This window comes from Myotis daubentonii, chromosome 17 (genome assembly GCF_963259705.1).
Source record: "Myotis daubentonii chromosome 17, mMyoDau2.1, whole genome shotgun sequence".
In the NCBI taxonomy this organism is placed as follows: Eukaryota; Metazoa; Chordata; class Mammalia; order Chiroptera; family Vespertilionidae; genus Myotis; species Myotis daubentonii.
This window is the reverse complement of record NC_081856.1, coordinates 34,470,926-34,495,006: the sequence shown is the minus strand read 5'-3', so window position 1 is coordinate 34,495,006 and position 24,081 is coordinate 34,470,926. Positions and strand designations below refer to the sequence as shown.

The window sequence follows — 24,081 nt, the reverse complement described above, 5'->3', positions numbered from 1 at the left end:
TCAGCTAAACACTCTTCAGAGTATGAGAAAGTATTGCTGATTGAACAATATAATTTATATATCATCCTAAAAAGATGTAGCTTACCTAAAAATATTCCCAGAGCACAAACTATGTAATTGCAATGGCGAGCAAGAGAATTGTTTCAAGTTGATAACTGTTTTTGCATTGCTAAAAAAAATATTTGTACATACTCTCAATATTCTAGCCTAAAATTGTTTATGCTCATTCACTACTCATTCTGGAATACCTAAATTATATAAGTATTTCTATGAAAATATTAGAATAATAGTTGAAGGACAAGGTTAGCTTTTGTATGATTTTATATATACTGCTAATATTACAGTTTTAATATTAGCAAGTTGGTATAAAATTTATTTGTCATTTCTGCATTAAGAAATAACTAGTTTTCCACAATTCCATTCAACTCAGCCATAGAAATTTAACTGACAAGAACAGTTTTTATTTACTTTAGTCTTATAAATTTTATTTTCTGTAATCCAAGTCATAAAGTTGCCTATAGATGAGGTTATTCTAAAATAAAGGGAGAAGCACATTAATTATTTATTGATCATCTAGTTCCAAATAAATAAATTGCTTATCTGAATCTTGGCCTATAAACTTTTTCAAGACATAACACTATACTATCACTGGCTTAAGTCAAATTTTACTTTTAAAGCCTAATTAAAAATTTAAAATATGCATTTGAATTTCCATTTTAAATTCACTGGGCATTTTAGCTAGCTTTTCTCTCTTTTAGAATTCTACATGTGTGTAAGTTAAAAAAAAAAAAAGTAACTAGTGAATTTTTTAGCAAATTAATTTATTTACTCAAAGTAGTTCAAATGTTCCTTAAAATTTGTTGACAGGTATTTATTTACTACTTTTTCTTTTTTTTAATTTTGTCATACATAAATAATATTCATACTTTTTAAAAAATGTGATTTTTTGTTGCCAAAATAACATTTCTTATTTGACTATTTTCTTACCAGAGAATGTAATATTGAATCCCTCATATGATATTGAAAAATCAGAAATGAAGCGCAACTGAGCCCTGAAATTTCCATAGAGGCCAGCATTGATGGTTGAAGGAAGCTCTGAACCAGTCAGGCGTGCCAGTGGTTGCGTGAAACTCCCATTCTCGGTGATCAGTAAGTAGTCGTGATGGTCCTCCAAATGAAAGGTGTGAAAGTTGAACTGCACACCTATTAAGAAAAAGAGGAAAATTAGATTTACAACGTATATCAGCAAAACACAGGGTTACCAAAACAACCAATAAGAGTTACCAAACTACCAACAGAAAAAGGACCCTCTTCATAACTGATTTCTCTGAAAATGAGAAGCGCTGCTATAAAATATTCCAACTGTATAGTATAATATTATCCTTTCTTTCTATCAGCATCCTTATAAGAGATATAGTGAATCATGTCTTAGAAACTGCTGAAAATAAAATTTAAAAACAATGACTGAAAAGAAATAAGTCAAGTTTTCTGAACATTGCAAGGAAAACATATATTCTTTATTGATAATAGAAGTACAGCTTTCTGGTAAACATTGTACATGCGTCCTTGGGCTCCTATTGCAAACCCCTTGAACAACATAGTGCTAAACTTCCAAAGCAGACATAAAGAAGAACTATTTGTTAAATGAATGTACTGGCTCTCTGTTTATTTATTTATTTTCCACACACTTTGACCTGTGCATATAACATACTAAAAAATGCTCATTGAATTTTCACAAACTGAACGCACCTTTGTAAATGCACCCTAATCAATAGATAACTTTTCCAACAAGCAGAGCTCCTTTCATTAAACGTTTCTATCATTTCAGGAGTTTTTTAAATGAATAAATTAACTCTTTTATAAAATATTAGTACAGGCAGATTTTCTGGTAAATAATTTTAAGTCATTTTTGATATATTAGGATGACCACTTCCCCATTGTTAAGTTATTGCCTTCATCACTTATATTGCTAATTTATTATTTTAGTGGTGTTACACAAATGAACCATATTTAGTACTACAGTGCTTTCATTTATTTTTTTAAAGATGTGTTAACATCTATCACATGCACAGTGAAATTTTGTACTCCATGTGACTTATATCTGCAGCTCTGATAGAGAATTTGAGACACAAATATTTCTAGAATAGTAGTAAATTTATATGGTAATAGAATTTTAATAAATAATCATTAAAAATTTAATATTCAAGTAGATATAAACATGGACTTTACAATTAATTGCCTCAGCGCTACAAACTACCTTTGTATTTTTGATACTAACTTTTGAACTTTTTAAATCAACCTCTTAACTTAACAGAGACAAAAGCCATCTGTTTAAGATTTTGTTGATATGCAAATTCCAAATAACATTAGCTTAACACATCAAAATGAAAGGTTTAGCTAGCTGGCATAATTAGGAGGTTTAGGGAATAAGGAGGGTCCATGGGAGAGGAATACAAAGATGGAGATTTGAAGACACCAGGGTGCTTATCTTACCTGAACAGAGAATAGAGAAATGCTCCAGGCAGATGGGAATATTTCCAACCTGGGCAATTAAAACAGCTGTAAACCAAGGACAGGGGTATCTCTAGCCTGGGCAGCTGGGAGATCAAAGGCAACTCCAACCAGCAACATAAGGGGGAGAGAATGAGGAGGGCACCACGTGGGCTTGGAGCTTTGAAACTAATTCTATGGAGCAGAATGACCAATGAGGAAAGCAGGAGGGCGGGGGGGGGGGGGTCCCAAATTAAGGAAAGGGATCAATTAAAAAGGTCAGATTCAAACAAAGAACTGCGGCATATACAAACTGGAGACAAAGGGACATGAGGCAGGATTTTTTTTATTTTTCCCATCAGAGAGAAAGAGCAGGCTTTTCCCATTGGGGGCCCCTCCCCATGGGGCCCCCTTTGGGGACACCCTTGCCCAGATGGAGTTTGTATCTGCTTTTAATAAACTTCTACATTTTTTTATTAAAGAAGCCTTTTTGTCTGTGAGTTTATTCTTCAAACTTCATGAAGACAAGAACTCACGGGAAGAAAAGTCTGCACCTTAAACCCCACGTTTCAAAAAGAAAGTAAATCTTTCTTATGGCTAAACATGAGCACATTACAATACTATAGAAAAGTAAATATAATCCTCTGTTGCAGTTACTCGAAGTGAATTTTACTACTGATCTATTGTTGCTCATGCAAAAATGACATGGTAAAGGACAATGCAATGAGAATAGATGCAGTAAGAATTCAGAAGATAGCCCAATTAGTATTCTATGAGGAAAATTACCTTTTCCATGGGTTACATCAACAGTCCAAGTACAGTTCAGAGAATTTGGATAAAATTCCGGGTAACCAGGTGATAAGATTGTTCCGCTAGGCCCTCTAACATCTCCTCCACATAATGCTGAAAATACAAAGAAAAGCAGACTTATTAACAGTCATACCTAGAAAGGCAGAGGCTGAACAAACCAGTCTCCTCCCTTGAGTCTGGTTCTCTTAGCTTAAGCTACTTCCTGGTAAGTCACAGGAGTGTGTAAAGACCTCCTCCAATCCTGGGAAATCATTTCATCCATTGTAGCAGCACTAGAGAAGAAAAGGGTATGTAATAGCCTCAGAGAATTAACACTGGCCCCAACAGAATGTAGCTCCACTTGCCACATTTGAATCTGAAGTACATACTTATACAGTTCTAATTATAAGCAACATTTGCATATACCGGTCATGAATTAAACATGAGCAATTAATTGTTTAGCAGCCCCTCTTTTATTAAGATTTAAGAAAACAAATTGTTAATTATATAAAATTCTTCCTTTGAAATTCTTAAAGGGATAGTTGTCATTCCTCATAGAATTCCTTTTAAAACAGGGAAGTACTAGTAAACTGAAAATTTTGAAGCCTGCTTCTGGAATTCTGCATTTCTCTGGGAAATATCATGAACAAAATGGTATTGATTTTTTTTTTTTTTTTGAGAGAGAGAGAGAGTATAGATTTTTAAGTAGATGCTCGAGATCATGAAAATAAATGTGTATGAACTGAGGTCAAATAAATTAAATTTTTATTCAATGTTCATTTACTCAAGAACAAATCACAGTCTATAATGCTTTCTACTATATTCAATAACCATCAGTGGATACGGTATGCCAAAAAATGTTACCAGTATTGTAGGATGGGACACACCCCCAGGGTGAGCTTTCCTCCCCTAGCACCACTAGTCATGCGATGTAACCCGCCTCACCTTTCATATCACTGGGCATGCAGTTCAAACCCTCCCCTGACCTTTCTTCCCCTGACATGTCAATAGTCATGTGGTTGGAACAAAAGGGTCTGGAGATTAGCCTCATATGACTCCCAAACAATTCCCTGCAAGACCACTTTCTTAAGTATTAAGTCTTCTCCATAATGAGGTTCTGACCCACATCAAATAATCTTAGCAACAAAACTTGGGTCTGTTAACCACAGAGACAGAGTTTTGGTCAAACTAAAGATGACATCTAGGCCTCAGTTTTGTTTCAGCTCCAGTCCCAGAAAAGCAGCAAAACCAGAGGAAGCAACATCATGACTGACATCAGGACAAGATGTATTGACTAATGACCTCCTATCCTGGTGCCCACCAATCAGTGGAAACCAAGACCCGGAAAGGACACACCTGGAAAAGCTAATGAATGTTCTATTGAGAGTCTCCCCTGAGACTTGGCCTAAAGTCCCTCCGCACTCCTTTAAAACTCTTAAGAAAAAGGACCCCATGTTCTCTCTCTCTCTCTCTCTCTCTCTCTCTCTCTCTCTCTCTCTCTCTCTCTCGTCTTCTCCCTCAGGCACTTATCTGCGCTTTCTTTCTCCAAAGCTACAGGGGCCCTTCTTTTGACTCTAAGTTGTTTTCTGAGTCCACCCAGCCCACCTGGCTCACTTTTACCTCTGTGACTTTCTTAATAAACATCCCCTTGTATTTGAGTTCTTGCCTTTGAATTCTTTCTTGGCAAATCTCAAGATCTAACTTCACAGGTAACACCTGGTATTGTTCACCATTAACAGAAAGAATCAATTTTTACTCAGAAATATATGTACACAGAAAATATAACTGAGCTCAAAGTGCTCTTTCCATATGACATAATTGATAGCAAAAAAGGGCAATGTCCTGTTTTTCAGTCACACATTTCAAGTAGTATAGAGTATCCATAAACTATTTAAACATATTTTTATATAAAAGTTTTAAAATAAATGTGTGGTATCACTGAGTAAACACACCTGAATTTACACTTTCATTGTAAATAAATTTAGTGCACTCTGAATGTGGAGAATGTGGGCTGGAGGCAGTGTAGTAGAAGGCCAGTGCGTAGGATCTGGATTTAGGCTGGCTGAGTTTGAATCCTCACTGTGATTAGCTGGTGGGGTGACACTAGGCAAGATAATGAATCTTTGTTTGCCTTAGTTTTCTTGCCTGTAAGTGTAACTTAATTCTGGCCTGGATTTTCCCCTTGCCTTCCAGGCAAATGGCTTCTGCTACAGATGTGCTAATCATTAGAAAAATTCTGCTTGCAGCCTGAGTGTTTGGGAGAACAACCCTATTGTTGGGAGGTGCCTCTCCCAAAGAGGAGGGGAAATAGGTACAAAATAATGACTGTTGATCAAAGTTTTGCAGTTGGAGGAGCCTCAAGATGTGACTGAGATAAGCAGGGGTCAGTGAACTGAAGGACAGGGAACAAAGAGAGTCAGAGATTTCATGCTCTTCCGTGGGTCCCTGTTGGTGCCTTAGATGTCACCAACCACCTCTGCCTTTCCTAAGATTCAGGGAGTCAAACAACAAATTCTGCTTTTATGCTTTTAAACCAGTTAAAATTGGGTTTCTGTCACCATCACAAGAATGCTATTATAAATGGTACTGTACCCAATACAAGGGAGATATGCTGATGATTTTTTCAAACCTTGTTATATAAATAAATTGGACTAAAGCTGCTACTAAAAAATGATGGCACCAACAGTACTTGAAAATTTAATCATAAAATGAACAATGTGATCGTCCACTTAGAAAAGTATAAAAGCTGGAAATAGTGTTATAAATACAAACTAAAACCCAGAACTAAACACTGCATGGATTTACATTGTGTGCTTTTTAATAAAGCAAGTATGAAAGCACTTCCTAATCTTAGGGAAGCAGTTCCTTCCATTGTATTTTCATGTCTTTTCTGAAAAATGAAGCATTTCTGAACTATTCTCCATGGAAACAAAAACTAATAAGGGCACTAGTATACTATTCATCATGACCAGCAACATGCCACCACAGGGCCGTCTGGGTACCCGGCCACTGTGCTGTGTAGCTAGGTGGCAGTTGCATTGGTACATGCTGCCTTCCAAGGCAGGGGGTAAATGCTCTATTCCATCAGTGCATTCATCTGATACCAATTTGATATTTTCAATGTTATTTTGTCAAAAGGCCCAAGCACACAATATGCACTTAAAATGATTTCCTCAGCACATTTGAAAAATACATATAGCATCCTTAGGTCTGTGATAGGTTCGGGTGATCATCAATATTCATTCTTTCTTTTCTTTATGACTGGTTTGATAACATAAAATTTCCAAAATATAAAATATTCATAGTTATGTTAAGTCTCACCTTTTATAAGGGCTATATTGATTCCTTTTTGGTTCATAAATCAGTTCATTTTTCATATTGAATGAATTCTTACCATCACAGGTTGGAAGTGGATGACTCCACCAGTGGTTTTTTTCACACAGAAGGGGCTCTTCATGGCTTAGCCTATATCCTGGGTCACAACTAAATGAAACAGTAGATCCAATGGAGAAATCGTGACCATAGCGACGGCCATGTACAGGTATGCCAGGGTCCAAACAAGAATAGGTGTTCACTGTTACACCTGGAAAATGAAGAGTAAGCTTGATGGGAATCAGATTTGCTGAAATTAATATATATCTTCAAACAATTGTGAATGATGATTTTTACTAATAAATTAATGTAATCACAGCTTTATGTTAAAGCCAACAATTTATTTAACAAATTTGTTTTGATATTTCCTTTGACATCCCCACAAAGACCAAATTCAGGTCATTTTGTTACATAAGAACTCTATGAAAATATATAGTTATCAAACATTGTATTATTATAAATGATATATGTAATCATAGCATTAACTAATGTTTCTTGAGCTCATTCTATTCCAGGGACAGCACTAACAATTTTGCAAAATTTTCTTCAGTTAGTTGTTAAAAGAATCCCATAAAATTAATTTTACCATGAACATTTTATTTGATTGTTAGGTGACTCTGACTCTGGAGCCCTTGTCAATAGTCAATTATTATTCCTAATATTTGTTATGTGTTTTTAAAATTTTTAATCAACTTTTAAGTTGGAAGTTTTTCATTTTGATAGGATATATATATATATATATATATATATATATATATATATAGAGAGAGAGAGAGAGAGAGAGAGAGAGAGGCATTTTGCCATATATGAAAGTATGATCACCAATATCTTTCTAAGTAAAACAATGCAACTGCTCTTGTGAATACTTGATGGGACTTTCTTTTACCTATTTTTTAATAAATATACTTTTATTGATTTCAGAGAGGAAGGGAGAGGGAAAGAGAGATAGAAACATCAAATGATGAGAGAATCATTGATCGGCTGCCTCCTGCACACCCACACTGAGTACCGAGCCTGCAACAGGGTATGTTCTCTGACTGGGAATCAAACTGTGACCTCCTGGTTCATAGATCAGTACTCAACCACTGAGCCATGCTGGCCAGGATTGATGGAACTTTCAATAACCTATACTATACTATACATTAGTGTCTCCTGATGATAATCTTCCTTGAGATTTATAATCTCTAGCTGAGGCCATATCATGACTATGCCTTTCCCTTAATAAGACACTTTAGGTTTCAGAACCTTGGCACTGTTAATTTTGGGGCAGCATAATTCTTTGCTGTGGAGCTATACTGTCCTTATATATTTAGCAACATCCCTGGCCTGGACCTTCTAAATGCCAATAGCACTCCTGCAGTTATGACAATCAAAGATGTCTCCAGATATTGTCAAATGTCCCCTTGGATGCAAAAATGCCTCCAGTTGAGAACTGGGGTAAAAGATAAATAATTATCTTACTATTCCTAGGGAGATTTAGACAACAAATAACTACTTATTTTATATTCCCCCAAATAATAATTAGCATTTTAAAAATTATAGATCATAGAAGCATAGAACAGACTGGGGAATCTCAGAGGGAAGGTGCAAGAGGGTGGGTGAGTGGGAAGTGATCTACCAAAGAATTTGTATACATATATGCATAACCCATGGACACAGACAATAGAGACAATAGGGAGGTGAAGGCCTGGGGCGGGGGGGGGGGGTAGAAGGGATCAATGGGGGAAAAGGGGGACATATGTAATACTTTCAATAATAAAGATTTAATTTAAAAAATTATATATCATATAAAATCCTATTCACATGAGAAAGTTTTTATTTGTATTAACTACACAAATTTAAACTAAAGCTAAACAAAATATTTAAAAAATAAATCCAATTTTAAAGAGGTAAAGAGTACATTTTAAGTGTATTTATCAACCACATTCATTTCATTTAAATGGTGGTGTTTTTAATGAGAAACTAAAATGTGTCAGAAAAATTTATGTTCAACACAATTACTTTGACCTGATATATTCCTCTTCTAAATGTGACCATTATTCTTCTAGGCACCCAGTTCTTGAAATACTCATTCATCATGAATCCCTCTCAGAATTTTTTTTTTCCCCTCTTCAAAACATGTCTGAAATCCACCCTCATTGAAAAGCATAATGCAATTTATCCTCACCCATCTCAAGGCCTTCATCACTTCAAGTCTAAAACACAAACAATAATGTCTGGCCTTTATTTCAGTATCTTTCATCTCCAATCTGTTTTATATACAATTTTGGGCATATACATCCCTAAAACCTATTATTTCATTGCTTTGTACCTTACGTTAATGGCAGCAAGTTCAAAGTCAGCACTCTTAAATTTAAAGCTCCCAAACTGAACTCAATATTCTTAATTTCCATTATTTCCTCATAGTCATTCTCCATTTCCAGTCAGGTGATTCCCTTAATTAGTTCTATGCTTTATTTCTCTGCCAGGAAGAACTTCAATTGTCCCCTTATTTTACACAATTGTCTCAATCTTTAATAGACAAGCTCAATAGACAATCTCCTCTCCTTGAAGTCTTGATCTTCTAATGCTCCAGTGTATATATGACTTTCCTTTATTCAGGACTCTTACGTTGGAGTAATATCTTAAGAATTTATGGAAATGGGGGTTGATGGGGTCACACAAAATGTAAATTATGGAAAAAGCAAGATCAAGCCAATTTAATTAATCAAAAGTGATTTTAATTCTTTCAGATTACTCAGAGTAGAGCTCAGTGAATAGTATAAGGTTAATCCTTTGATTTGTCCTTGTCTTTCCAACTGATACATGAAATAAGATGATACATTTCTTTTATGTTCCCAACTGAAATGCACACATCCAGCAGTCACAGAATACATCTAAAGAAACATTTCATAATTGATTGACAAGCAAATAAGTCAAGGCAATGCAAACATTGCAAAATTTAGGAACTCAAAAAGGTCATGATAAACAGATAGTATAATTTTCTGACAAATAATCACTAAAGTTAGAATGTAATTGCTAGTTAAGCAGGTTTAGTACATTTTTTAGTGTTGGAAATATACATAATTTTCAAAGTTCATGTCATTATAATGAAATACATTATCGCTTTCTCATTTATTTTATTTTATAGAACTTGTTTTTACAGAAGTAAAATCTCAAAATGGGTTTTCTGCTTATTTGGTTATTCGATGTGTGGATGAAAAAGGGGTGCTATAGACAGTAACCTCACAGGCTGATCTGGTCAAAAATTCCTATCAGGGAAGGTCATGGTGAGTAGTCACACTCCAGGCATATGACTTTTTAAATAAAAGGCTTATCTCTGCCTTAACCAAGGCCTGTGCATTGTTTTTGTCCATAGGTTAGCACACCATTGAGATAAGCATAACCACCCCCAAGAGAGCACATAATCTTGTTAGCTGTCCTGTAATCCAATCCCGCCTTGCCTTCCCACCTTCATGTAATCTTCCTTCCCTTCCCTCTTATCTAAATGAATAAAAGAAATTGCAAACTGCCATTCTCTGAGCATTTCAGATCTTACTTTCTGGCAACTGTCATCAGTTTTGACTCAAATAAACTTATAAAAATTCTCCACAAGTTTGGACCTTTCTTACCCTGACATATGTGATAAAAACATATAATCATTTTAAGTCTGGGTTTCTCTACCCCCTCCCATTATAACAACTGCTATTTAAATTGTACATTCTTTTTGATGTCTAGCATTTTCCAGAGTTGGAAAAAAGAATATCGACTCATGAATATGAAAAATATGTCTTTAGAGATGGGTCTCTATAGCTATGGATTTGCTTTGTACCCATTTATAAATATATTGTTTTATAAAATATTCAGATCACCAAAAACTTAATTATATTTGTATTTTAAGAAATATGACATAATAAACAAAAGTATTTTTTTCCTGGGGAGGGGGAAACAGTACAAAAACAAAAAAAAAATGGATTATGTTCCTAAAGTCTATTCTATGTTGTCAAAAAATCTAGTGCTTAGTTTATTAAAATATACAACTTGTAAACTATTAGTATTCTCACAGGTCAAGGAGAGCTCCAATTTTAACAAAAATCTAGTTTGCTAAATAATATAATGCTAAATTTAAATGTAGGGAAACAGAATAGGAAAATAAAAAACATGTTGGCAATACTTACTTTCATAATGAATCTTGAAGCCATTATTAGAACGGCTGTTGTCTGTTGTAAATAGAAGGTATATAAAATTACTGCTACTAAATAGAAACTGGGGCACTTGTGTGCCATTGTAAGATCCAAGCAAGGGTGATAGAAGATTTGGTCCATCATGAACTTCCAGAACATCATAATTTAGTTCAGTCTGAAATCTAAGAATAAGAGACACGTAAAATATATTTATTAGCATAATACTATATAGGAAATAATACCTTAGATCGCTATTTCAATCACTATTTACTTTTTTTTTACAATTTCATAATTTGCTTTAGCTTATTAAACCCAAGTATCTCTGTTCCTAACTACTCTGAATGCTGGCTAGTTTTAGTTTTAGATATTTGGTTGTTGTTGCTCCTACCATTTTCAATTTCTTAAAATAAGATACCATTATTTTGTAAACTGCAATCAATACAGAGCTCCTTCTAACATGCTAATAAAATGGAATTTTTTTATTTCTTCCTCGCATTTCAAGATCATATTATATTCTAAATCTGGATCAGAAATCTTAGCTGTGGAAAAACTTCCCATGGAATCATAAAAAACTGAGGATTTTATTTCCTTGCCCATAATGATCCTATAGACCAGGAAATTCTTTTCCCACTTTCACCAAGGGTTTCCTACAGATCTTACAGTACTCATTCAGCTTAACCATCTCCTCAGGAAGCCTTTCCGTGACTTCACAGTGTAGGTTAGTTCCCTCGCTATATTGCCACAATGTACAGTGTCTTTTGTGACATTAATCATAGTCATGTTCACTTGTTTAGTAACTGTCTCCTTTAAGAGTCTATAAACTTCATGAGGTCAGACAGTGTCAGCTTTGTCAATGCTTTGCATGTAGCAGACATGCAATGAATATTTATTAGATAAGAATAAATGAATGAATCAATGTTTTTTTAATGACAAAAGTATCTTTTCTCTAGGGCTGTTACTAACTTGACAAAAAGGCACTCAATAACTTGGACATTCCAGTTTTAACCATGCATTTTCATCCTTTTAAAATGTATCTTTCATTACATTTTCAGTAATGAGTTATCTCTAGTACACTTTAGGAAATAATTTTGAGTTGAAACGTCCACTAATGTTCAAATAATCACTTTTACTGTCATATCTGCCAGTCTTTTCATCATTACAGGCATAAACTATGTTATTCTTTAAAAACAAAAGCAGACTAGTAAAACTCAGAACCTGGTCAAAACAATTGAGTAGGACATTTAAAAATGAAAAACTTTACTTCATTATAAAATCTCTGATATTATTATGAATATGGCATGCAAGTAGTCAAAATTAAATGTGTAATTTAATGCTGCTAATAATCACAATTGGAACACCTTTCAATATGTACCACTGTTACATTCTTTGAGCAACACAGTAAAATGAACAGATTTCATAAGTTTATCATACTTTTCATTTTGCAACCTGGAATATGTTATATTTGTCTAAAATAACTTTTCCAATAATGTAAGCTAGAATAGGAAGTGTACAGGAACACAAGCGTTTGTATAAGAATGCACAATCATGCAACTGTGCATTGTGAATCCATAATTGGTTGTTTTGTGGTCCTTCTATTGTAGTATGGAAATCGGAGTTTCACTTTGATAACTAGTCAGTTGATAATAACTGAATTAAAATGCACAGAAGAGTCAGGGATTACCTTGAACTGAACCATAAAGAGACTTAATTCTTAATAGAATAGGACCAGTAACTGGTGATACAGAGAATGTTGTTCAGTAGGAGTGAGTCTTTTTATAGAAAATCATCACAAATTTGCCCTAAGGAACTATAAAAATGCATTATACTAACAAAGGGAATAGGACAGGGTTACACAATAATTTGAATTTCATTTTGTATTTTAAAATTGTTTGTATAAATTTCTCATTAATTTTCTTAATCTAATGTTTATTTGTTGATGACATTAATAAATTTATTGTTTATCATAACTTATAAATCCACTAGGTGATATTAAGAAATGAAGCTGGATCTAATCTTACCCAATTTTTGTTCTTTTGAAAACATTCTTGGTGTTAATTCAAACCTGTTTTGACCAAATTCTGATAGTTCTCGTGATTAAAAAAAAAAATTGCTCTCTGGAAGATTGATACTGATAGTTTGTGGTCAAGTAGTTGAAGACAGGAAAAGGAATAGAAGAAACAGAAAAGAGGGTGAGTTCAGTTAGGAGCTGCCATAGATTGAGAAAATTTAGGAACTGTGGGAAGACACAAAGCAACAGTTTATCTATAAATCAGAGGATAAGACTTGTTAACTGTGTTTGACTATGTTAGGAAGCAATAAATGCTAAAAACCACCACATATGTCCATTGGCATTACTGGCATTCTGTATTGTATTTGATACAAAATTATATTTCTGAAGATTTCATTGATTTAAGCTATTTGAGGCAATCTAAAGAAGCTAACTAATGGCTTATATTTGTAATGTCTTTAGGTTTTATTTCTGTAAATTAATTCTAACCAATTGCTACAACTAGACAATATTAGAAGAAATAAAATAAAAAATATCTATGGCACCATCTTAATTATATTATCTGATATTTAAAAATGTTTTCAACAAGATTAATTTAAGTTATTCATGAGTACTAGAAAGCAAGTAAGATAACTTTATAATAAATACAATTCATTATTTGGCACAACATTCTATTAAAACATATTCTCTGAATGAGCGGGACTATTAAAGAGTTGGAAGTATCCTTGAAAGAGCTTGGCTGGAATTCAGAAGGAAATGAGTTTTTTCAAGAACGTAATTCTTGTTATATACTTCAGAGATAACTTGTTTCTTAAAACAATCTTAAGGGGAAAATGAAGCACCAAGATATTATAAGGTCTTACAAAACAAGGAAGTGATAGATGATTTCATCTATCTGATTTCAAAGTGACTATTTTATGCCACTACCCCAATGGATAAAACTCTCATTTATTTTTTAACTTGCTTTGATACTGAGCTACTATTAACCATGTGAAAGCTTTTTAAGATGAATATTATTTTAAGGGACTGGTTTTCTGATGAAGTACATGGGAGTACAGACAGCTCTAAAGCAAAATCGCATACCCTTAATGGGTCTTGGGAAAGAAGAAATGGGAGATATTTAATTTTCCTTTCAAATAGCTCCAACTCAAGAATCTTACTAGCTTGTGTGTATATGTCATATTTGACAAATTCAATCATCAGACCCTAATTCCATTGTATTAATATATTTATATGCTTATCACATGAATGCAATGCTTACAGAGGTTTCTTTCTTTTATTTCTTCTAAAAAAGAAAGAAAGAAAGAAAGAAAGAAAGAAAGAAAGAAAGAAAGAAAGAAAGAAAGAAAGAAAGAAAGAAAGAAAGGGATTTGGAAATGCAATGAACAATAATTGGGAAATATATTAATTGGGAATATATTAATAATTGGGAAATATATTAATCCTTTGGATTTCTCAATAGTGGTCCAATCACAGATCGGAAGCTTCGTTCTTTTAGTCATGATATTACAATCTTTCACCATACAGATAATTGTAATACTAATTCAAAATCAGTAATACTAATTTTCCTAAGAAAAATCTCAACTACCCAATCATTAATACACATTAATTTGATAGAGTCATTTTTCTGAAGGACTTGTTAGTGTAGGTGTATGTGTAGTGTTACTGTTGTAGACTGCAACAAGGTATTGATTTGAATATGTTATAGCACCTTTGCCTCCTGAAATCTAGTACAGAATTTACAGGCTCTTCAAAGTATAGGACAACTAAAGTCATTAATTTAAAAGTCACATGTTCATTAGTCAGTAATGTGCATATATATTTAAAGCTCAAAGGCCCATCTTACATATCTCAATAGTGCTGATACAGCATTAAACAAATACAACACAGCTTGAAAACAGGCTGAAATGTTAAAAGGGGGCCAATCACCTGAAGTATTCAAAGCATAACAACTGACTATTGCAGTAAAATTATACATTGATTTGGTAAATAAAATGGAGGAAGTCAACTATTCCTTTACATAATATCTTTTTAAGGTTAAAAAAAATTCCAGAGACCTTTCAAATGTAATTTTGATAGAGTGTCCGGGTTCAGCTTCAATCACCCACTCACAATTCAAAGAGTCTTTATAGTATCCTGGCCATCCCGGAGAGAGAATCAGTCCGCTGGGAGCTGAGAAATGGCCACCACATGGAGCTGAGGAATGAAGTCAGAGAGTGAAAATAGAACTTTCAGAACAAGTTGCAGGAACTATTCCTAGTGCTATGATTTGCACAGTGAATCTCTGCATAGACTTATTAAATGCTTCTTTATAAATTTTTTTAAAGTAAATTGCATTCAGTCCTTCTACTATTGAATGATTATTTTCCTTAAAAAAGTAAATTACTTTTTAAAAATATGGCATAACTAAAATAATAATGAAAAAGGCATAGCTACCTACTTAGCATGTCAGAAAAACTAATCGTTCAAGTCCCCCAATAATATCACATAATACATTCTTGTGCCTCTATCATCCTTTTCATCTTCAAAGCTTAGGGAAAAAAATATGTTAGTTTGTTTCTCTCTCATTTTCTGATTTACATTTTCAAACACTGCTAATTCATGCTACACTATCTAAAACATTAATTTTCCTTTTTCCAAAGTCCCTACTATTGTTTAGGCCATCATTGATTCATTGATCTTCTCTGACTTCCCATCTGCTGCTAACGGCTCTCTTGCTTCAGTCCAGCTGTCAGAATATTCTTAAAATTATGTTTCATCACACCATTCCCCATCCTAGACATGTATTATCATCCCTTTCCTTTTAGCATCCAGGTTATTGAATACTTATCAAGTATTCAATCTTGTGCTTTTCCCTACACTCACAATTGAAACCATAATGATAGCACTGTAATTCCAGTAACAACTTGATTAGGTTTCTTAGTGTAAACAGCTCGTTTTGTAGATAAACGAAGTTCTGAGAAGAGCAACATGCCAAAGTTCACAAGATTTGAAAGTCTCTAAAGTACTTTCAAGTCTGTTTTTACAAAATGAAACCCCCAAACCTGTCCTGTCCCATTATTCCTTGTAGTATTGGTAAATGAAACTACCATCCATGGGGTTGCATAAGCCAGAGAGCTATAGCAGTCATCTTTCTTACTTCTGTTATCCTTCCATTTACTCCCTTATCCAATCCAGTCCAAAGCTCATATATATTACTGATTTCAGAGAGGAAGGGAGAGGGAGAGAGAGATAGAAACATCAATGATGAGAGAGAATCATTGATCGGCTGCCTCCTACTGGGGATTGAGACTGAAACTCGGGCATGTGCCCTGACAGGAATTGAACCATAACCTCCTGGTTCAAAGGTTAATGATCAACCATTGAGCAACACTGGCCAGGCCCAAAGCTCACTCTTATTTCTGTATCTCTATAGTCCTTAGCTGCTATAATAGTTTAAATTACCATCATCTCATTCCATGGAGTAAACCTTCCGAACTGACAGTCCTAAGTGGTCTCTTCATTCACAATAGCTATCCTCCAGACTAGAGCCAAAGTGACTTTTTAAAACCACAAATCTGACTATGCCCTTCAATGGTGTCTTTTTGCGTTGATCAATAAGGCCCTGCATGATCAGCTGTTGCTTACTCTCTAGCCTAGACTCTGACCTTCTCCCATTCCCTCTGCACCCAGCTACGTTAGCCTGCTCTGTACCTTCGGGAGGGACATACAGTAAAAAATGGAGTATAGTGGACTTGAATTGTTGAAAATTATTCAGGAAGAAAAACAATCAAGTGTATATCAGCTTTTCAACACATCAGAGATCATTCCCAATGACCTCCCATGTTGTATTTTTATTTTCTTTAAATCCTTCCATTTAAACTATCCCCTGTGTTTTTATTTTTGTTGTTTACATGTTTCTTTCTGCTTTACCTTACAGAATTTATAAAAACTGATTGCTCCAGATGTTATTTTGTACTTTTTCATTCTTCAAATAATTTGGTGTAACCCAAAGAAAATAGGAAATAGTTATAAAGTGTCCTAGAAATCAAGCATTACTGAACAATGTCAATTTGAAAAAACCATTATGTAAAATTGCCAAAAATTATTATTTGTATGAGAAAAAAAATCCTTTCATATAAAACTAAACTCTCCTCCTTAGTAGAATTTAATTATTTCTTAAAAGACTTTTAATGGAGACCATTTCTATTTACTCTTTGTTATAATGACTCACAATTAGGTTTCCTATAGGGTTATTATGCATTTCAAAAATGAAATTATGTGCATAATAGTTATTTACATTACTGAATGTTAAATGGCAGAGTATTTTAGTGAGAGAAGGTCCTGGAAATATGGAGAGTTTCTGACAAAAATTCTTGGTAAGTCTTGGACTCCCCAAGAGGGTGTGACACCTAAGAGAGATGCTCGGTGCAGGTCAGTCAGGAAAGCCTCGCCATCACATTGATAAGCAGGTGCATGGCAGGAAAATGAGCACATAGAGACGCCATGTAGCAGCAGCAGCAGAGTATGGAGGGGACAAAATGCAAGGCAGAATAAGGAGACACCAAGTGTAAACTAAACATTCAAGAGAGAGAAAAAAAAATAAAATGCCAACTATAGTCTTAATAACAACACAAATAGAAAGGCAAAAACTTAGTTGCCCAAACCTTACAATTTTATCATATCCATGCACTGTTTATATTATACTAGAAGCCTGGTGCACGACATTCGTGCACTGGGGGAGGGGGTTGGAGGCCTCAGCCAAGCCTGTGCCCTCTCACAGTCTAGGACCCCTTGCTCCTTACCGCCTGCCTGCTCGCTGCTCCTTAGCACTGCTGCAGAGGCGGGAGAGATTCCCGCCACTGCTGCTGCACTGGCAGCCGTGAACCCAGCTTCTTGCTGAGCAGTGCTCCCCCTGTGGGAGCACACTGACCACCAGGGGGCAGCTCATGCATTGAGCGTCTGCCCCCTGGTGGTCAATGCACATCATAGCAAACAGTTATTCCACTGTTTGGTTGATTTACATATTAGGCTTTCATTATATAGGATAATTAATAATTTTCTTTAGATACACTTTTATTTTAGCTTAAATGACCTCTTTGGATTTGACCTAAGCATACATACATACATACATACTAATATAGATCTTGCTTTCTCTTTTCTTTTGATGCTTATATAAATTGGGAATCAGATATCTGAGATTATGATTGAGAGAGTCGAGTCAGTTAGAACCCACATAATAAGTCATGAAGGGGGTATCTAGACCTCATTATTTTTGGAAGGGGATATTGAATCTTTTTCTCCTTAACCAGAGCTCCAAATTGTCAATTCCAAAACAAATGGAAAGTTTGCCTTTATACCTTGTTATACATTTTGTTTTTCTTGTCAGGGATGTTACAATGATAACAATATTCAAAATATTACGTCTCTACCAGGAAGGGACAACTTTTTTTCATTAGTCTTAACTCAGTGTCTTAATTAAATCAACAGCTTTGAGCCAATAGCATTTATCCAACTCTTCCAACATATTTTATTGAATGTAATCCTCTTTATCTTTAAAGCAGTCCAGTGAATGTATTATGTCCTAATTATATTCAAGAACATGACCATGTAATCCAGAAGGCAAGTATTTCATTTCCATTTTTGTTGAGGGGATTGTTTTAGATCAAAGAGGGCATTGCTGGCTACAGTTCAAAGGGCGTAAAAGACAAAGAACCAAATAAAAAGAAGAGAAGCAGATAGTATACATGCATCAGAGCCTCTGAGTCCCAGAGGAGAAATGACTATGAAGAAATTAATCCCTGGTAATAAGTGAACTGAACAACAAACCAATTTTACTGAAATGAATAGTAATAAGAACAGAAGCAGGAGACCAGTTAGGAACCTATCACAGTAAACAAGAGTTGGTATGATGATTGCTGATACCAGGCTGTCAGCAGTGGAGGAAGAAAGAAGTAGATGGGTTTTGAATATATTTCAAAGATAGAGCTAAGAGAATTTTCTAATTGATTACATATGGTTGGTTGTTATAGAAAAAAAGGAGTTAGGAATTACTCCAAGAGTCTCAGCCTGAATTACTGGAAAAGGGGAGTGCTATTAATGATGATGGAGAAAGTTTGTAACAGTAGCATGTTTAGAGTGATTGGGAGTGATCAGATCAGTTTCTGACAGGATAAGTTTGAGGTGCCTCAGTGGACACTTTAAGTAGGAAGCCAAATATATGAGTCAGGGAAAAGAACTAACCTGGAGATTTAAATTTGAGAGACATCCGTACAGGGCTTTATTTAAAGTTAAAGACTGGATAAAAAGTACTAATAGAGTAAGTGGAAATAGAGAAGAAAAAACATCTATGAGCTAGCACTACAACACACACTAGCAGAGATCAAAGACATGAGGAGAAACCAGGAAGAGAAAATAAATGAGCCTGAATAATATATTTAATAAAATTAAATTTAAAAAGTATACAACTGCCCTATCTGGCTTATCTCAGTGGCTAGAGCATTGGCCTGTGGACTAAAGGGTCCCAGGTTTGATTCCAGTCAAGGGCACATGCCCAGGTTGCAGGCTCGATCCCCAGTGGGGGGCATGCAGAAGGCAACTGTTCAATGATTCTCTCTCATCATTGATGTTTCTATCTCTCTCACTGTCTTCCTTTCCTCTCTGACATCAATAAAAATATATAAAAATAAATTAAAATCAATAAAATAAAATATTAAAAAGAAAATATACAAATTTTAGACTTGTATAACTTTTTTTCCCATGAATAATTTTATAGCTTTAAACTATAAAGAGACATTTCATTTTAAAAAAGGTAAATGGTATACAGTTCAGATTTTATAACAAAATAATAAATACAATTTAACCCAACTCTCATTTTTGGTCTGCAAATAAATCCTTCTCATCTTTCAGTCTGTATGAGTACAGTTTAGTAGTATTAAAAATGACATTCACCAATAAATAATAAATCTTCATACTCAGGAACAGTTTTCTTCTGTGACCGAAACAGAGGTGGGAGACAATTTATGTCCAACTGTCTTGCTTTTTAAATCAAAAAGTTCTAGATGACTTAGTGCTCTCTGACACCTAGGAAGAGAACTTCTGTGTTTTGCTCTGAGTCTCATGGGATGGTATCTCTTTCAATTTCTTTTGGGATGCATTGGTTGGTTTATTACTGGCAAATACAGAAGCAGCCATTTATAAAATAGAAATACAACTCAGAGGTTAGCTTGAAAATAAGTCAAAAACTTGATGTCTCTCTTCTTTTTGTTTTTAAGACAGTGTATAATTTCTCATAATGAATAAAAGATTGTATTTACCAAGCTTCCAAGGAGGCAGAATCTTAACTGAAAACTATTAGGATGGATTAACTAATTTTTCCTGAGGGCAGAGTACAGTGGATTGGGTAGGTCTTATGTTAACCTGAGGGTTAAGTATGGAGGAAAGTTTCTGAATACATATGAGTAAGGACATAAAACTGAGAAGAAAGAACAATTTCATTATGATAGAATTGTGTGTACAATCATGAGAGAGAAAGATGATGATGATGATGATGATGATGATTTTTACAAGTATCAGCTACCTTGAATGGCAAAATAAGGGAAGAGATGGCTAAGAAAGATAAGTCATCTGTTTACTGCACCATATAAAACTATTCTATTCTAATTCTAAAGAAAAAAACAAAGTAAAAATCTCCATTATTTGTTAATGCTTCTTGAATAACTATAGTTCCTGAATCAAGTCAAACTACTCAACTGAGCAACATTGGCAGCTCAATTATTGGTAAATATCGTATTGACAAATGGTGGAAAGAAATCAGATACCAGCAGAATAGCAATGCAAACCCAAAGGCTATAGTAGAGACTTACTCTGAGATTGAATTGACAATCTGTGGAGAATGCACAGTTCAGGATAGGGTGTGCCAGCTAGACTCTGGGAGCTAGAGGGTCAGCCTTGAGCAGTGTTACACAAATTTACAAAAAGGAGAAACTCGAAAGACTTTCCATGAAATAACTCTCTGGAGAATGGTTCTTATGAAAGTTCGAAGTGCAACCAAATTCTTGGAACACTGGGATGTTTTCTCAAAAGGGAAAGAGTCTATGGCTTCTACTCACTCCTTTAGCCTATCACACTCCCCCAGGGTTTAGTGGCTGCTGTTGGATTACCAAGTAAAGTGACCTCAGTAATCACTAAATCAAGCCATTTACCTTTTATAACATGCCATTTCCTGTTCATGAGGGACTAAATGGGCTAATGAGAACACTTGTCAGTTGTCAATGATATCCTTCTTATATTATTAATTATTGTTATTATTGTTAAATAGAAAAATATTTACTTATAACTATGTCTCTATAAAAAGTGAGAAATCACATCTTACACTTAGGTAGGTAGTCTGCTTCATCCACTCACTTAATGAGTTTCTGTTACTGCCTTGCTAGTGTAAGCATCTGAGGTCCTGACTCCTGATTACAGCATTGGGCAGCAGGTGCTCTCTGTGGACTCAGACCCATCAAAACCTCTTCCTAATGGCAGTCAGCCTCACCATATCGGGGGAATAAATATTCAGAGAAATTTGAGCTCAGTGCAACTTGTTGGAATGATATGTTTGGAATATAAGGCAAACTCAGAAATGGTTAAAAGCTAGACATTCACTAGGAAAAAGTTAGGAACTGATGGGAGGATCAGAAACACCTGTAACAAGTTCATGGCAGGGTGGACTTATGGCCAATTCACAAAATAACCACAGACTCAAGCTCTCCTACAAAGGGAGTCATCAATCCGGTGAAGCAAACCAGAGCTGAGAAAAAAGGATTGAACTGTGGCTGTACTTAAGAAAGAAAGCCTCAAAATAAAGATTTTAAACTAAAAGTGGTAAAAAGAGACAATGAAGAAAGAAGCCCAAACAAGGATGCTAAGATCATTTGAGGTTAGATAATAAGGCAGGCTCAGCTCTTTGGATTGGCCTTTGTTCAGGCAGAATGTAGGTGGCAAAAACTAATGGGGTTCCCAAAGTCCAATAAGATGGCCTCTCTGAGTGGGTCAAATATTTTACCTAAAATTTTGCCTTTTATATAGCAGTTCTGGTCACAAGGAAAATTCCAGTGACTAGAAATCTTCTGGGATTTTCCTCATTGATAAGAGGATTCCAGGATTTGAGGGTCAGGAGTGGCTCCAGTTTGCTTCACACGGTGCAGTAAAGGAAATCTAGTTGCCCACTACTCCGTTGACAAAGATAATAATGTGAAAGCAGCGTTTTATCCATACGTCAGGACATACAGACACTACGCACATATACAGGTGAAAAGAGAAATAAAACTAAATGTGGTTATGTCATGCCTCTTCCCTCCCTTTTCAAAATGTCCCAGAACCTAGGCTGGTAGAAGGGACTTTGAAAAACGCAATCTGGGTGAGCCTGGCAGTGCCCTCAGAGGCTGCTGAAAGTAATGCTGTCCACATTCTGAGAAAGAGAAGGGTGTGGTAAGAGGAATTCCAAGGGAGGAGATTGTAAAGAGAAAAATTTCACTTTCTGGATTTAGTGAGGAGGCTCACAGGTGCCCAACAGGGGGCATGGACTGTGTTGAAGAGAAAAATAGATGAGTGTAAGGGCAGCAGGGCCATGATGAGACTGCCAAGCAAGAAAGGAAGAGTGTTTATGCAGCTGCTATGAGTGGGAGACTTTAGTGGAGGGAGATTTTTAGGAAATGTCCTAGGTGGTACATCACGAAAATCCCTGTGCCAGGAGATCTGGGATAACCATCTACACCATTCTTCATGGCTCTGGGATGTATCTTTGAAGGGGACACCAGGCAGAGACTGGCCCCAGATAGGGACAGTTACATTTAGGCTACAGTCCAAGCATGATAGGGGTCCTTGATTGTCACTAGCCTCAGTGAGGCTGACTGTGGAATTCAAAGTCAATGATTTCAATGCTGAGTACAGTGATTCATGTATTTTGTTTTCCATTTAGCAAAATGGAAATATCACAAGGCTTTAATAAACAGCTAATCTTTGATCCTCATGAGAAATTTGATCAACCCATCTAGAGAAAGATTAAAATTTTAACAAAGATAGGCTAAATCTATCCTTAGTTTCACAGCAATGTTGAACCTCAGGTCAGTGAATAAAAACATAACCCAATTCTGTTCAACAATCTGAAATTAATCTAAGTTTAGCTGTGGGATCATAGAACTGGAACATATTACGATCTCATATTTCCCTTTGGTCTAAACAATCCTTATTAAAGGACTAGGGCAAATAAAAAGTTTCCTTTCACTTTTCTCAAAGATTTTCCACAGTTTTAAGGTTGAAGACTGGTTGACATGAGTGAATCACTAATTTGGCAATATGTCTAAATTTCTAGATAATTGAGGTAGAGAGGAACTGTAGAAAGAGGGCGATATTTGAGTGGGTTGAAGCCTTGGATTTCCTTATGAAAACATTTTATACTGATCTCCCTTGCTCTATAAATTCCAATTAAAAAAAATAACTTCCTACTTTTTAACTTTAACACACAGCAATCCATACACATAAGCTACTTTTTTTTTTTTCAAATCCTCATCCGATGATATGTTTTTCATTGATTCAAGACAGAGAAGAAGGGAGAGGGAGCGAGAAACATCAGTCAGTTGCCTCCCACATGTGCCCTGGCTGGGAATGGAACCCACACCTTTCAGTGCAGCCTACCAGACAGGGCCACATATGCAACTTCTAATGATGCATTTGATTTTGGAATGTTTTGTGTAAAGATAATAAAATTTAAGTAGAAATTTATTTGCATTAATTAGAACAAGTAAATATGTATTTTACTTATATAACATATTCTATATAATGATAATAAAAAAGTTTTAGCAAAAACATGAAGCATGTATTGTACTTTAAATGCAGTGATAGTACTTTAAATGAAAAACTATAATAAATGATAAACAAAACTTTTCTGTCAAAATATGGACCACCTGAAGAACCAAGTAAACAGGCAGAGGGCTCCCAGACATAGTTCTCAGTGGAAGTGGAAGTGGCTGAGAGGAAGGCTGGGGAAGGGCGAAGGGGGAAGGGGTGATTTATTAAAAAAAAAAAAAAAAAAAGAAAACAGTGAAAAAGAAACTTTCCTCAACTAATCTCAAGCTTTTGTTGTTAGTACCTAAATAGAACTGAGGCAAAGCTAAAGGAATTCTTTACAATCCTTAATTAGAATCCAAGCAATGAAACTCCTCTTATTTATACAGGAGTTGACAGCAGTCTGCTTTATTGGGAGGAAACGGGCTCCAAACATGGCCTGGTATGGCA

General features: G+C 35.1%; 1 protein-coding gene across 2 annotated transcripts in view; it reads right to left on the bottom strand.

Annotated features, from left to right (window-relative positions):
- CSMD3 (CUB and Sushi multiple domains 3) overlaps positions 1–24,081 on the bottom strand; it is an 886,927-nt gene that overhangs the window by 329,482 nt on the left and 533,364 nt on the right. For both annotated transcript variants that reach the window (XM_059671887.1, XM_059671888.1), the window contains 5 exons: positions 14,880–15,018; positions 10,809–10,996; positions 6,674–6,862; positions 3,277–3,393; positions 988–1,203 (listed from right to left, as the gene is read on the bottom strand). In XM_059671887.1, the coding sequence (XP_059527870.1) occupies positions 988–1,203; positions 3,277–3,393; positions 6,674–6,862; positions 10,809–10,996; positions 14,880–15,018 (849 nt within the window). The remainder of the gene's footprint in view (positions 1–987; positions 1,204–3,276; positions 3,394–6,673; positions 6,863–10,808; positions 10,997–14,879; positions 15,019–24,081) is intronic.